General features: G+C 41.0%; 1 protein-coding gene across 1 annotated transcript in view; it reads left to right on the plus strand.

Annotated features, from left to right (window-relative positions):
• Positions 1 to 4,627, plus strand: part of gcl (germ cell-less) — an 85,670-nt gene extending 81,043 nt beyond the window's left edge. Inside the window, exons 13-14 of the mRNA XM_075879405.1 lie at positions 2,509 to 2,683; positions 4,387 to 4,627. Of these exons, the coding sequence (XP_075735520.1) occupies positions 2,509 to 2,683; positions 4,387 to 4,500 (289 nt within the window). The 3' untranslated portion in view covers positions 4,501 to 4,627. The remainder of the gene's footprint in view (positions 1 to 2,508; positions 2,684 to 4,386) is intronic.
• Positions 4,628 to 17,058: the final 12,431 nt, after the last annotated feature.

The following is a 17,058-nucleotide window of genomic DNA, read 5'->3' on the forward strand; positions in this document are numbered from 1 at the left end:
AGACAGAGATATAAGGAGTGCAGTGACTACCTGCATCTTTTTTTTTTCAACTTGTTGGTTTCACTCAGCTGCCATGGTACCGTTTGCACTGCTTTGCTTACCGCTCTTTTCTTTTTTGAAACACTTCAAAGCTGGCATGTGACAAAAGCATTTGAAGGCTACAAAAAAAAAACAGTTACAAGACATGCAGAATTAACTCTTTGTTACCGCATGAAAATGGTTGTTTTTCATATGTCTCAGGAAGATCCTTTTTGCCTGTTTGAAAAGTACTCTAACATGCATCACAGCATACCAAACTTTGCAAAATGAAATGCTACTTTCAAAAAATATATGTTGTAGAGCAACAAAAATATTTTAGAATGAATAAATATGTGAAACTTGTGAAAATTTTGGTTGCCAGATGGTAAACAGAGCAATAAAAAGCACTATATATGCAAAAGTATTCAAAAGAAAGAAAATTTCTAATTAATATTTTATAGATAAATGACCCAGTAACAGTGTAAAAAAATGAATGTTGCACAAAATGTTCCTCTTCACATAAAGAAAATCAGAACCTAGGTGCTGCTCCATTGCTCATGCCATGCAGTTAAGCATTGCACAGTTTTTTGTGAGACACAAGTGTACTCACACTCTTTTCTCAGTAAATTTGCGTTGTCTGGTGATACGAGTCTCCAGGTGTTCCCAATATAGATGGCTACCCATGGTGTAACATATCCTCTATAAATGAAGTGTCCAATGAACTTCATCATTTCATCTAGTGTCACCTCTTTTAATGAGCCACCTCACTCCGAATAGGCTGGCGTTCCCATATATGCATCCAAGCATTTTTTTTTGTATTTGCACATATAGTTTAAAGAAAGGATAATATTGCGTGCAGTTTTAAAAGGTTTCGCATTCCTCCATAGTCAGGACCAAGATGCACTCCGGGAGCTTTCTTGTAGTTAGGAGAAGCTCTGCAGCCAGCATCAGCACCCCGCGCTTTAGCGAAGTGTGAACCACGCACATAACCAGAGTAGCTATAAGATTGTGCACAAAGGTCAGAAGCTATATGCAGTTTTGGCGGAGGAGACAACTTGAGGATGTATATAAAAGAAACCCATGAACAGCTGCGGATGTCTCAGGCAAGACATCATCGCCTGAAAACATCATCCCCAGAAAGCTGATTTGCTGTCATCTTCAAACTCTAAGCTCGTCCTCACTCAATTCAGGTGGGGTAACAAAAGAGTTTTGACAAGCGCATGAGTATTGCAACACTGGTGCACGGGTGACGACGGCATCATAGGAGCGACTAGTGACACTAGATCCAACCCTGCAGTGTGTCTGATATAACAATGAAAGCGTAACGAAAGTTGTGGAAACAATCATAGAAGGCCACTTCGGCATTTAAACACGCGGCGGACTTTCACAAATATTTTTTGTAGAACAAATTTTCCCTGACTCTTGGGAACAGCTCTCTATTGAATATCTGGCATATTATTGTGGCAATAATCACTGTTTAACATTGTCAAATTGCGAAGCTGACACTTTATTTTATATCCGACACTTCCAAAGGTTCTTTTCATTAAAGAACTTCGATCTTACTGTGCCATAATTACGAGGGGCATGAGCTTCTGTCAATTTTGCCAGCGTAGTGCACTTTTCGAATGACATATGCACATTGGTTCGTGCAGAGGTCTGTCAAAAATCACTTTGTTGCCGAAATGGGCAAATTCAAATTGATTATGAAAGTTGAGTGCCTGAACTAACTACTAGAAAGTGCTGGGTGCACGAGAAACAAATTTAACATGCCAAAATGGACAATCCAAAAGCGTCGATCACCGCTGATCGATTTGAGTAGGCGTGGTAACAAAGTAGTTAAACCACTGTTTCTTCATTTCTTTGAAGACTTGGGAAGGCAAATATGTATGAGCCCATGGCTGTTATTTATGGACCATCATACTTCATGTAAAATCATTGTTCATGAAAGCAACAGGCAAGTCGTCTAGACTAGGAAAATTGTGGATTTCCTGTTGGATGCTACAGGTTATAGCATTTTGACTACATGGTAATCGTAATGGGAGCATTGTCTTGTAGTCTGGGATATTTTCTTTCTGTATTGAAGAAGTGTTTCTGTGGCTCGTTAAGCATTGCTACTTCATGAGGGAGAGACGGGAGTAACATACATCTACATTGTGTACCTGTCCTGGGAAGTTGTGTTTTGATTGCAAAAGAAAAATGCTAGTGTGCGCAGCATTGGGTGCTTTTTAATAAACACAAGATAGTGAGAAACAATAAGGTGCCATTCACAGCATTTTTCAAAGTCCCTCATAGTTTCAGTACAGTAACCTGGACAAGTCATGATTTGTGGTATAATTAGGTGACACACAATATGCTGGGCAGTTCGTGTGTTCAGAGCACACTCACTGTTCTCTTCTTTTTCAGTGCACAGTCACATTGTCATGAAATTGATGGAGGAGTTAAGACACTCATCAGGTTCATGTTGCTGCCTACAACGTTCATTCTCTGCAGGACCATCAAATTTCGGCGCAATGATCGGTCGGAGCCAGAAGTGTTCCGTTCGAATGTGGCTTATGGCCGGAGGCATCTACTGTATCGGCTTTCAGTCTACACAGTGGGACCTCTGGGGGATGCTGTGTTGCTGGAGTCCACTGGTCTTCGGTCAATCACCCTTAGCAGAAATGCTGTGAGCTTTCTTTCATGTCTCACTTCAACCTGCAAAGGTGCCAGATAAGAAAATTCAGGTTTATTTGTGTTGTAACTTTAGAATTCATACCCGATACTCAAATTGTTTGCTTTGAATTTGAGACATGGTTATTACTCTCAGCTCTTTGAGAACAGCAAGCCCCACGCGGTTTATTGTGACCACATGTGCAATTTTTATTTTCTTAAATACATGTAAGAAGCTGTGTAACTTGCAAAGAAGACCGAATTTCGCTACCAGATTTGTTCCCCCATTACAAAACATATTTGTCACTCTTGTTCACAAAAAAGCTCGCGTATCGAATGTTACTTAACCACTAATGCTTGTCTCACAGAGGCACTTGAATGTCTTCCTTGTTTTAAGTTCTACAACAATCTAATGAAGAGTAAACAGACACATTGGTAGTTTGTACTCTTTATTCAGATGCAGAACCATGAACATGGACAGTTCGCTTAAAAATTTTTTTTCATGTTGAGGCACGAACTTTCACCATATATATATTAAGAAAGAAATCCTCCAGTAATTATTGTCACACTTACAGCTGCCTTGCACTTTAGTGCCGGATGTGACACAGACTACTGGCAAATTTGTGAGATTTTTCTATTCGATTTAGCTAGATTTTCTTTGTCACTTGGAGTGCGTTTAACTTAATGCAGGTCAAGGAAATTTTGAGAAGGGCCTGCAAGATTTTAAAATGGAACATTGTTTTTATAAGTATTTGCCTTGTGTAGACTGGGAAATTATTCTGCTGCTATCTATTGGCCAGTGAGTAAAGATTAGCTAATCATATGCATGAATATATAGTGCTGTTATAATTGTACAGACTTAAATGCTAAATTATGCAGTGCCTCCAAAAATGCATCATTACACAATTTTGGCTCGCTACTTCTATCTTAGCTGATATTGCTCCCAATTTTTCAAAGTTGTGTTAAAAACGCAAGCAAGGGTTCAAATGAACATGCTTATGGGTCTAACATGCATGTCAGTGTCACCCCAGGTTAGGTTTCAAACAAATTCTTACTATTCAGTGGCCAACTTGGTGACAACAAAAACGTAATAGAGCTAAGGGCATGAAGTCCCATGAATAGAGCAGGAGACTTCATTGGGAGTTTGCTTCATACTTCATAATCCTGATGTCACTCTTTATCATTCTCTTTCCACTTGGGTGTGGAAGATTTTTTTTTCTCAGCAACCTTGGCAGCTCAACCGGGGCCACTAGTGGAAGTTCTTACAAGAACTCTTTTTGAGCGTTTGAGAGGGCCTCTGTTCACCCAACAAATTCACCATTGATTTTTTTAGTTCCACATTGTTTAAGCAGTTACGACAACCAGGACAGACAGCTTGCAGTGACGAACTGTCATTTCTGTTTGCACTGAGCCTCTTGGTGGTTTCTTAGTTAATAAAAATGCTTAGCTAGTTTATATACTAATGATATGTACAGTCAAACCCTTTTATAAGAGACACTGATATAAGAGACAAATGGGTATAAGAGACATCAGTGTGCCTACAGTAAAATACAGGTTGATAGGAAAATGCATACATGACACCCTGCTTATAAGAGACATCTCATATAAAAGACAAGAATTGTTGCCCTGAGAATGCTTCTTACAAAGGGGCTCAACTGCAAAAATAACCGCTTTTTCATAGATTTTTTAGCTGCTGTGATGGTTTATTTTTTTTAACAGGAGACCAAAGTACTCACCATCGAGAGGGAGTTCAAGCTTCCTATCATCATCAGCGCCAACTTTCTTGTGACCACGCCACTGTCTCTTCAGACCACTGAGGCCAGGCAAAGCTAACTAATCGTGTGCAGTTTGAATGCTTGCAAACATCGAAATTCATGGAAAGTCACTGCTATTGGATCATTTGGCTATGTATGTTAGCTCTATGAAGGTTCCTGCGTAAAATAAAAATCAAAATATTGGCTCGGGGCGTGTGAACAGTACAAATGACCACCGCCACAGCAGTGCAGTGCATGGGGTGGACAGTAGTTGTCCTTACCCAAAAACTAGGTATATGTAAGGTTTTATAAGCTGATTTTTGTGCTCGCCTGAGTCTCTCTAAACCAATTAGACCGAGTTGAAACTTGCCGCACTGCCAGAGCCTTTGCCAGCACTGCCAAAGTCAAGTGGCACATACCGAATGCTTGGGACTGAGCGAAGAGTGGCACCTGTCTTGTGGCCATATTGCCAATTCTAGTCTATTATGCACTATCTCGGTTGAGTCGGCAAACAAAAGTGCGTGGGAAAGCTCACTTGTCGAAATTATTTGCGCATTTTCTATTCATAAACAGCTTTATGTCTACAATACGTTCAGCTCGATTCTGCGTTTAATGCTGCAATTACATATCAAAGCCTGTAATAGGAGGTACTGCATTACACGTCTTTCCCACCATAGGTGCTTCACTGAGTGTGGCTGCACGAGCTGTGCGTTTTCATTGTTGTGTTATTTCTTGTGCAAATGTGATAGGTTGTATCTGTGTGCACAGTGTTTTATCTTCCTTCGGTGCTCTACGCCAGAGATTAGTTGCAAGTGAGCCCCCTTCTTTAAGGTATGCAGTGTCGTGTGTCACAACTCAACTTCACAATCACCTCATGACTTGTCTCAAATGGAGTGTCGTGCACAGACGTGTTAAATACTATGAAAAACTAGTAAAAAAAAATATGTGCCATTCACAGGAATTATAATTTGGGTGCATTATAAAAACCTTCCCAAATATGCTCATGATATGAACTACTCTGAATTATATGACAGTTTTATTAATCATGGTAGCAAGTTTTGCCTGGTGTGTTCCCAATCATTTGCTGTTTAACCAGAGAGTGCCTGATTTCTACTTGATTCAGCAGTCTTAGCCACACATCCTGTCAATCTATTGGCACTTTCAAAGCAAATGTATTTTGCAGTGGGAACTATTTAATAGAAATTGTTGTGCACAAAACAAAAAAGAAATAAGTTTTTAGGTATCAAAGTATCAAAATAGCAGGAATGAAGAGGTTCCATAGGATGCATTTTTACACTGCTCATGCTGACCTATGTGCTTGTTTTCGGATGTGCTTGTTAGCATTTGCATAGCAATTTGCACCCAACATCCTGGAGAGGTAAATATTTAGCAGTTAGCCTGTGCTTTGTGATCTGCTAAGGAACTGCAGCAAGCTGTGACGCATGTTAGCTTTAAACGTAATACAGCTCTTCACCCAAAACATTCTCAATATGTGCATCACTAAAAAAAACTATTTATTTTGCACCCAAAATACTGTCATGCTAGCCACCAGCAGAATGCATACTTTAAGTTTCGTTCACTTGCACTGTAGAGATATAACCAAATACAAATTTATATTCTGCATTTAACTTCATCATTTTAACACTTTCGTCATTGGTATCAATCAGATTACCACAAATGGCTTCATTTTACTCGCATTTTTATTTGCTAGAAGCCAGAGCCACAATTTAAATATTATTTGCAAACATGAGTATCTGTGATGCATAGTGTTTCTGTTGAATTTTTTTAGTGTATGTATGTTTCCTGGTGTTATATTAATGTAAAAAAAAAAATCTCGATCATGCAAAGCATGCATGGTATATTTTAGGTAATTTTTTAGTTTTGTGACAGGTGTGTTACTTCAGGTTGTATGTGTATGTGTGCTTGTTTTTCTCTGAACAAGTTGTTGTTCTGGGTTAGATTGTCCATGCAGGTAGCTACTGAAAAATATGCAAGATGTTAGTTTTTGTGTTAAGAGCTTGACAATCCCTGAATGCAAGAAAATTATTGCTTGTACAGTGTTACCAACCGGTTGTAGGGGAAAGGTTTCTTGAATTTTAATTTATAAACAATAGATTCACGAAAGTTTCAATTTAATCATTTGCCACTGCTAAACTTTAAAACACTGGGATGGGCTAATGTACTGATTCAGTTGCACTGCCATTACTTGATGCACCTTCTCACTGGGCAGAGAGCCCTGAAGCTTACGCACGCTGTGTAATTGGGGGACTCTGTAGACCTGATGGACAGTCAGAGTGATGTAGTTTTGCCACATTATGGCGGCACCAGTCCTTTTAGTTACCACAGCGTTGTTTCATTACTTTTCACAAGTGCAGTAGTTATAGTACTGGTAGTACAGAATTTCAGGGGGCAGCTTCCTTACTGAGGATTTTTTTTTCTTTGCTTGTATTAGAAAGGCTGTTTGTTACTGTGCATCTTTATTGTAGATGTTGTCATCTTTAATGAAAGAACTCACTTGGAATGACCTTATGTACCTGTTTTTTTTTTTTTTACTTTGGTCTACTTAGTTGTCTGTCAAGGTTTTTTTTTTTTTTTTTGCAGAAAAATGTTCAGATTTCTTACTTGGTTGTGCGACTCAAGTTGAATGAGCAGTGTGTATGAGCCCAAGTGCCTTGTAAGTAGCTAAATATTTGAGGTTGTGAAGACGAGGACTTGCTTTTTCCTGGCATTCACACCTTGTTTTTTTTTTATCGTCTGTTATCCTGTGGGTTTGTGGATGTGTTTGCTTTGTTGTATGTGCCAGTGTAACGAAAACATTGGGTTTGTTTTTTATTGCTTGTGTGCATTTGAGTACAATATTGTTTGCTGTTGTGTCTATGGTTGTGCAGTCTCATACTTTTCCATGACTCTGTAGGTGCACACATTTCCATATCTTGTTGCAAGCTGTAAGGCCTATAATTTTATATTTACATGGTAAGCATTTAGGCTAGGGACGGGCAGAAAAAAGGCATGAAGTGAAAGCATTTGGGCTAGTATTTAGCAACTGAAATTTACTTGTAGGTTCCTATTTTTAGCATAACAAGTATCCATTTCACAATTCACTGTCTCAGTACCCACATTAAACAATGTTTTGTGTTTACATATAGTGTTATTGCACCATTACAGCTCATAGCAGACTTAGACAAATGAAAAGAAGTTATGCATCCTAGTGCCATAAACAGAAACACCCCCCCCTTTTTTTCCGTAGCTTAGTCACATCTTTAATTTATGTAAGAAGAACTAACTGGATCAAATTCAAACTTTTCATTAACATTAAGCAGTTAAGTGTGCATATGAAACACTGTCTAAAAGTAAAAAAAAAGAAAGGAAGTGAAATGTGTTTTTTTACCAGCAGCAGTAGATATCATAGGATGAGTGTGCAAGATGAATATGCAGAAGGCAAGCAAAGCCAATGTTCAACATCCAAGCTAAACAACAAGAGGTCACAATTATTAATCAGTACCCTAGTGCAAGACTATGTATACAATGACAAGGTCCATTACTGACAGGAGAGTCTACTTACAAGGCAATACACTAAAGAATAAATATGGCTCGCAATGCATACAGCAGATGTTCCCAAATCATGACTGGCAATTTACTGTTATTCATGAAGTGGAAAGTACACAATCATTTTGTACTGCTTAGCAATATATGGGGCTGAAACTTGGACGATAACATAAAAACTTTAGAAAAAGTTGAAAGACCACGCCACATATAATAAAAAGGAATACTACAGGTGCAACATTATTATTTTATTAAAGAGCCCTTAAACCACCTAGAAGTCAAAATTCACTCGGGGTGTTGCAGTAGTGAACAAGTCTGTTAAAAAACACTTAGCTGCAAGAATTTTTCTAAAGTGTGCCATAATAGTAGAGTTCTGCACATCTGATAATACGAAATCGGCCCTCGTTTACTTCTTTTTTCTATGCAACACTGTTCGTCAGTTCGTCTCTTCTCCTCTCCGAGTGCACCTCCTTACTGTGCAAGGAGGAAGAAGAGGGAGGGGCACGTACTTGTGAGTAGGCAAACAAGAATGCTGGCATGACCAGATGTGCATAGTAGTGTCACAACCAGCACTGGAGATATAGAAGGACCTTCAGAGCAAAACACGAGTGTCTTTTTTTTTTTTTTTTGAAAATTCTGTGGCTTGCCTACGACTTGTAGTGCTGCCATGTTTGGCGTTGTGTATCTTGGCATCATCCTGAACTCAATTCACATATTTACTTGGAATGTTCATGTACAAAAAAAATATGTATCTTTAGCATAGGGCGGCAAACTCGCTCATGAGTCTACTCGCTCGGACTCACTCAGATTCTTATCGATCTGTGAGTGAGTTCGGGCAAGTTTTATTTTGGCGAGTTTAAGTCTGAGCGAGTCCGGCTCAGAAAAATTTTGGTGAGTTTGAGTCGAACCAAAGAACAAGATTTATTTATTTAGCGAGTCTGAGTGAGGTTCACTTTTGTTTGCCGACCTATGATCGGTGGTGGTTTAAGGGCTCTTTTAAGAGATGGGAAAAGATCAAGATGGATTGCAGAACAAACATGGGTAGCTAATGTTTTAGTTAATAGTGAGTAAAAAGTACCTGGGCTAGTCACTTAATGTATAAAAAACGCAACCGGTGGTCGGTTACAGTAGCGAAATAGATACCAACTGATGGGAAATGCAGGTGATCACGGCAGAGAGTTAGGTGTTTGTGATCAAATTAAGAAGTTCCCAGACATAATATTGAATCAGTTTGCACAGCATATGGTGAATTAGAGATAATTTAAAGGGGCCTTTGTCTTGCAGAGGACATTAAACTGATAACAATGATGGCTCTTATTTATAAGTGCCTAAAATTAGTACTTTGGTGACGAGAAAACTGCACAAGCGAAAAGCTTCTCCTTGTATTGTAGATAATAGCAATAGCTTGGAACTTAAGGAACTTGTACCCTGATAATATTAAGTTTAGTATTAAAAAAAAAGGCCTGTCTGTCTGTACACAATAGTTGTACTTACCAATGATACAAATGAGCATAGGTAATTTAGCTGAAATGGAAGGTTTGCTATTTCAAGAAATTTCTTGCCTAAGGAGACAAATTTTTATCACAGGTTTAGAAATATAGAAATGTACAATTTCTGCTTGGGGGTCTTTAGAGATGCCAGTGTCTATGTGAAGAGTGAAATTCTGACCTAGCAAGATGCGCCATTTTCTGATCTGGAAAAATTGTGCACATACGCCATCCACTTTTTCAGACTAATGGGGTGGCTTACAAGTCTTGTACGAAATGTGTGCATGATAAAGAGAAAAAACAAACTCATTTTTAATCAGCCAAACTATGATTAAAAGGTAAAAAGTAGCTCTGTACCTAGCCAAAATATTTTGCATCAAGTTTTTATTCATTGACATTGCATTTGTAATGAAACAAGAAGTGAGTAACATTATGGATTTTTATTTTGTAATAACCATAAATGTAAGCATTGAAAACAGTTACAAGCTGCGTGCATGAACAAAATAAAATAAACTTTCCCAGTGCTTAGATTAGTCTTGCAAAGCTTTATAATCAAAATTACATGCATGTTTTTACATTTTCTCACTTCTCTGTTTTGATACTATGCCCTCCTTCCTTTTGAGAAGATTATCCCTGGCATAATTCAAGTACCCGTACTGATCTGCAATGGTGGAAGTGGCCTTTTGCTTGCAATATTTTGTGTTTACAGTTCTTTTTACTTGTTCTGCTCTCACATTCTAGTCTGTATCATTAAAATATCAACTTACATGCATGTTGAGCTCCTTCCTTGTTGTTTGGACTGCACACACAGTGTAAATATGTATTTGAGTGAGGTTGAAAATATTTCATGTTGTGGAGAGGCTGTAAAGAAAACAGCTTGGTGCATTTTTGTTAGCACTGTGTGGCATAGTAGTGCTAATCTTTCCAAAATTTTTTGGCAATGTTTATATATACAGACCTTTTTTTTTTTTGCCAGCAGAAGTATGCAAACCACAGCAACTGCCAAGAAGTAGATGTCTCATAAACTGTCTAATATTGTTTAATTTATAAATACAGGCCGGACTGATTTGTGGTGTAATTAGTATGTAGTACTTCTTGATGTCCATCTAGAAGCTACGAAAAAAGCAATAGTCTTATTTCAGAATTGTGGTAGTCTGTGGGCTTTTCTGGTGACAAAACAAATTATTTGCTATTATTAGTGAAGAATTCTGGCAATTTGCTGTGCAAAATGTTTACAAAGTATTCTTTAGTAGAACATTTGTTTAATCAAGTGCCCTATTTGTCAGCACTCTGGTTGCTAACACTAGTTTTAAATATTGGTACGCAGCACTTGGTGAGCGCTTCTGAGCAGCTATGTTTGCAACAGCATAGAGCATACATGCAAATACAGTTGTGATTATAATGAAAGCTTTCAGGCAAATTGTTAATTTGAGTCCTCAGGTATAATCATTAGATTTTTGGTAATTTGTATTTTACTGTAAATAACCTAGCAGGCATGTTACTTATTGCCCGAAATAAAGTTTTATTGCATTGAAAGTTTGGCCTTACCAACAAGAAATAGCTGTGTTGGTGTCAGAGGCAATTGTTGTGTGCCTTATTTTTCATCTGTTTTTTCCTTCTTGGTCTAGCGTTTCTGATACTGTATGATTGTTAATACAGCAATTTGGAATGCTCTGAAACTTCCATTGGGCACACTTGATGGCAGCCGAGCAAGGGAACATGGGTGTGCCAGGGTCTAACTGTTGCAGGAACAGTTGCAACTATCACTATGTACTCGCCTGGGCTAGGACCAACTCACCAGCACAAAAAAAGGGTTTTATACCCAGCACCTCCACCAAGTATCAAGGTGATGAGAGTAAAAAATAGAGATATATTTATAAAATGTGCAGGAACATGTAGAAACTGCTGCAGCCAAGATGGCACAACAGCAGCAACCCAAGCGCTATTGCATTAGTCGTCTTCATCGTATGTCTGGCGGATTCTTGTTTCTGATGGTGTGTAATAGTTTCTTTTAATTGAGTTCACTGAGCTGAAAAACTTCTGCGAGTAACACTAATAAGTGATGAAACAGGGTGCCTTTTTCCGCTTCATAGGCTTGACAGTGGAAAATCTTTTTTTTACACTTTGTTGAAGATAAGTCCCATGAGCTACAGTGGGCTCACTAAATTTAGCTTCGACAAAATGTCCTCTGGTATTGCCTAATCTGCACTACTCATGCCCTGCAAAGAGCAGTTTTGTAAAATGAGAGCGGTGTGCCGCAGGCATGGTGATTCATTTACTCTAGCAGTATGTCAATAAATTTTTAGTTATTTTGTGCAGTTTTATGAAGCTCATCAAATTGGCAAGGCATTTAGTCAACTTTGTTGCTTCAAACATTGTAACATATCAGGCCCCATGAATATGTGTAAAACAATTACAAACACTTCAGCAGATAGTAATTTATGTAATAAGGTTGGTTGTTGTACATTGAGGTTTGGAATTGGTGTGGAAATAGATAAATGCTTTATTATTGAAGTGAACAGTAAATTACAGCTGTGTACTCAACTAGCACTGCACTTCGCCTATGTTTCTCGCCATTTAATGTAATTTCACTATCGGAAACTTAAACATCACTTGAAAGTGCCGGTCTCCTCAAAGCAAGGCCTAAGTACACAATTAGCAGCACATATAACAATTTAAAAGATAAAAAGGGCTAAATTTGAGAGCATTGCCCCCCCCCCCCCCTCGTTTTCACAATCTTGGTAGCATTTCAAGTGGAGAAACATTTAATGCGAGGAGAAATCCTGAATATAGTTGCATAAGCTTTCTAAGCGATTTCGGTTTTTCTGTGTTCTTTATGACGATTCAAATACAGCTGTGGGAAACATGCGCCCATTGCATCAACTAAAAATTACTGCGCAGTACTGCTCCAAAAGGGTCTTTTTTCTGATTTGCGCCATATGGGGGTGGTTTTGGAACTGAAAGAAATGTTGACAGCACGCATATGAGCAGATTTTTTCGTGATGGTCGCCATCTTGTACACTTGCGCTGCTACATTTGCGTGCAGTTGTGCAGCTGCAAGAGCACGGAATCGGTGGTCAATTGTTCTCACTTCCGCGTGATTGCGGTGGTGCCTTTTCTGGTAACCACTTGCAAAAAACTAAGGCGATGTGGCGACCACTGAAAAGCCTACCAGTATGACATTGCCATTAAAAATCTGTGGCTTAGCGCCGCTTTAAACCTACTGCACGCTTTTAATAGTTGCTAATACCTGAGCCCGCAGGGGCGCAGATCGCTGCCGCCTCGATCGTTGTACGAGACCGTGTTCAGCGTACACCGCTTTGCAGAAACGAAAGTAGCTCGCTGTTGCAGAGTTGAGCGTTGTGGATCGCGGGCACCGAGATAGCAAGCGTTGCGTGTTATAACCATATACTGCACGCTTTCATAGGCCGACAACCCACACGCGCCTCAGTCCGCTGCCAGGACTGCCGGGTTTGATCCCGGCTGGGGTGGTCGCATTTCAGTGCAGTTGAAATGTTGGACAACTGTTCACCTAAAATCAGGTGTATGGTAATAAACACCAAGAGCAACGCTTGCTGCAAGCTCGCATCATCGCGTTAACATGGTAGCTTTCTCGCTGCATCTGTGTGCGTTCTGAAGCGGAGTGGGGGCAAGCGACTTGGCACGGTATGCGCCAAGTTGGCGAAGCGTTGCACGCAACTAGCTAGTAAACGATCGGCTCCCTGCGACCGTACCGCGTCTAAAGAAAGCTGCCTGTGTTTTCACGAAGTAGCTGATCGCGGCACAGAGTTATCGCGCTAGCTGCTTATGTCCGATTCGTAGCTATGCAGTCGCTTCGTCGGCTGCGTATCCAGGACTCCGCGGTAGTTTCGAAATGCTCCTTGATGTCGCCACCGCTTGCCATCGGACAACCGTGCGAGAGTGCCAATCATTTCTGAAATTCGGCTAACAGAAATAGCTTTGTGACAGGTACTTTAGGCAATCTTTGCTGTGGCAGTGTATTTCTTTTTTAGCGGCGATGGCGAACTTAAAGAGACGCGCACTTATTTGTGTTCTTGGCGCGTATGTTTTACTGTAAAAAAATGCCCCGACCTCCTCGAAGGAAATCGTTAGGCAATGCGAATACATTGCGTGGCGTCGATAACGTTGCTTTGCACGTGAGAACCCAACGTTAGAAGAATAATGTGTTTTTTTTTTCTTACACCGTGCAGCCAATAGCACCGTTCGCCGCACGGGGCGTTTTTCTGTCGCGAGAAACTGTGACCTGCTGATGAGAATCACCGAGCTCGAGATTGCGTTGGCGACAGAGCAAAAGAAAACGAGGGCTATGGAAGAAAGGCTGAAGTCCGCCGAGGAAGCACTAGCCAAGGTGCACAGAGGAGCGGCCTACAAACAGAACAGTAGGGAACCGGCAACCAGAATGGCGGAGAAGAAAGAGCAAGCAAGTTTGGAAAAGACAGGTTCAGCCAGTTCAATTGTCGCAAGGCGCAGCTTCAGCGAAGTAGTGGTGAGGCTGGGAGGGGACAAAGCAGCCGGCGTCAAAGGTGCAAGTAACCCCCAGGTGCAGGTCGCTCCAGCTGAAAAGTCACAGCATGTGATAATCGCCGGGGCCTCGAATTTAAATCGATGCACAGAAGCCATCAAAGAGAGGGTAAGAGGTGACAAGAGGGTTGCAGTAGGGGCGTTCTCGGGACGCAAGTTGGAAGCAGTCATGAGGCAAGTGAGCGCAAAACTCAAAACTACAGCTGATAGACGAAACCTCGTGATAATTTCAGGCGGTTCAAACGATGTCTTAAATGAAGATACAGCAGGACTAGCAACCACACTGGCGAAAGGCGTCGACATGCGCGCCACTTCTCCTCAGGTACAGGTAGCGATATGCATGATACCGGAGGTACCGGTGCGTGATAGCAACCTGTAAAGAGCGGTTGTCAACGCAAACCAAGAGATATGGCGGTTGAGTGGAGAGAAAGGCTTTGAGGTGGTGGAAATAAACAGAGGTGCATAGGAGGGGTGTTTTTCAACGAGACAGAATTCACTTCGATGGGCGGCTAGGTCATGAGGTGGGTTGGTGACTTGCAGGACGCGCAGTAGCTTTTTTGGGGGGCAAGTGGGCCCTTCGGGGTGCAAGATAGCTAGTAACGAGGAAAACAACCAGGGACACTCTTCGACAGGTGGTATGGACAGATACGATTCCAAAGTGGCACCAGTATCTAAGGTAGGTAGAGTCCGGGGCAGAAATAGACGTAGCCACGAGCGCCGAGCCAATTCAGACATAGGGTATATTAACATGCAGGGTGGTAGACACAGGCTGAAGTGGGAAGAGGTAGAAGAACAGCCAAGGGAGGGGAGGCTGATGGTATACGGTTTTGTAGAAACATCTCAGGGACATGGAACAACCTCCTAACAATGAGGACTACGCGTGGGAATATTGCAATAGAACAGAAGGCAGCAGAAAGGGGGGTGGTATTGGGGCATTCATTCATAAAAGTACAGACTGGCAAAGGGTCATACAGGAGTGCGAGGAACATTTATGGCTAAAAGGGAATGTGGCAGGGCAAATGACACTCCTTGGTTTCGCGTACTTGTGGACGAGAGCAAAGGTTCGAGAGGAAAACCAGGCAATGGTAGAGTGTATATCAAATGACATTCAGGAGTTAGGAGAAGAGTTCGAGATAATTATACTAAGAGATATGAATGCGCACATAGAAGATTAGATGGATATACCGACCCGACAGGCAAAATGATCATGGATATGTGTGAAAGGCTTGATTTGATCATTTGCAACAGTACCGGGAAGTGTGAAAGGCAAATAACATGGGAGGTAGGAAGGCTGCAGTCGACGATAGATTGATTGATATGTGGGGTTTAACGTCCCAAAACCACCACATGATTATGAGAGACGCCGTAATGGAAGGCCCCGGAAATTTCGACCACCTGGGGTTTTTTAACGTGCACCCAAATCTGAGCACACGGGCCTACAACATTTCCATCTCCATCGGAAATGCAGCCGCCGCAGCCGAGATGTCGACGATAGATTACGCATTGATGTCACATAAATGTGTGATAAGCTCAGGGAAATGCACATAGATGAAGGTGGCTCCAGAAGTCTGGGTAGTGATCACAACGCATCAAACTAAGTTTTGGAAAATCAATGAAAGTGGGAAGGAGACAAGATGAGCAACTACATGGGAATTCATATTCAAAAAGGCAAATAGAAATAGTCACTAAACAAATTGAGAAAGTAATCACAGATGATAATAAAACAGTGTAAACGTACACGAATCTAATAAGACTGAGCATGATAGAGCTTGCTAAGGCACGTGACAAGTCACCCCGGAAAAGGAGACACAAACCCAAAAGCTGGTGGCATGAGGAAACTAAAAGAGCCACAGCAAAACAAAAGGGAGCCTCTCGGGAACACAGTCATGCTAAGCAGCAGGGTGAGCCGACAGATGACGTTGAAAGAAAATGGGGTATCTTTCCAAGTTGTAGAAGGGAAGAACCCCTTCTGATCAATGAAAATGTTAGAAGAAAGGGGGCTCAGTGGCTGGCAGAAGTACGTAAAAAGGACAGAAAGGCAGCTGCGAAATTTTGGAACCATCTCAACTCCCTAAGAAATGAGACGAGCCTAGAGCAGAGGTTTATAACTACAGCTCAAGGTGCTAGGCTAGAAGGGGACGAAGCGATTGAATATATAAGAATAAGGGGGACAGAAAAATTTCAATAAAAAAAAAGCTTTATGCACCACAATAGACAAGGATGAATCAAGTGGCGCAATGGCTCCATTTTCACAACAAGAGTGGGAAATGGCTGAGAAAATGGTCCATAGTAGGCCCAGATGGCATTCCAATTATGCTGATAAATGCATTAAGTCCGAAGTCTAAGCAGGCTTTGAGAGAGGCAGAGAGCAAAATAATAATCGATGGAGAAGTTCCCGATGGATGGAAACTTAGCAAGATGAGCATGATCTATAAGGGAAATAAGGGAAAGGGGGACAAAGCTGACATAAACAACTACCGTCCTATAACATTGACATCAGTGCTCTACAGGCTGGCGATGCAGATTACAAAGGAAAGACTGCAGGTATGGATAGAGGATGAGAGGGTGCTGGAGGAACTGCAGAATGGGTTTCGGAAACACAGGAGGTCGGAAGACAATCTGCTCTCACTGACGCAGTGCATCGAAATAGAAAAGGAACACAGGCCCCTGGGGCTAGCATTTTTGGATATCAAGGGAGCGTACGATAGCGTGGTTCAAGAAGAATTGTGGGGAATACTGGACACACTAGGCGTGGAAGATGTAGTCACTAATCTTTTAAAGGATATCTATAAAGTTAACAAGGAAATTATGAAGTGGGAAAAACAGGTATTCAAGCCTGCAGAGGTAGAACGGGGACTTAGGGAGGGGTGTCCCCTGTCACCCTTATTATTCATGATGTACCTGCAAGGATTAGAGGCCAAATTAGAGGGAAGTGAACTGGGCTTCAACCTCTCTTTCGTCAAACAAGGAAAACTCATTGAACAGGCACTACCAGCATTGATGTACGGATATGATATAGTGCTAACGGCCGACAACAAGGAAGATTTGCAGACATTGGTGGACAT

Source organism: Rhipicephalus microplus, chromosome X (assembly GCF_043290135.1).
Source record: "Rhipicephalus microplus isolate Deutch F79 chromosome X, USDA_Rmic, whole genome shotgun sequence".
NCBI classification, from domain to species: domain Eukaryota; kingdom Metazoa; phylum Arthropoda; class Arachnida; order Ixodida; family Ixodidae; genus Rhipicephalus; species Rhipicephalus microplus.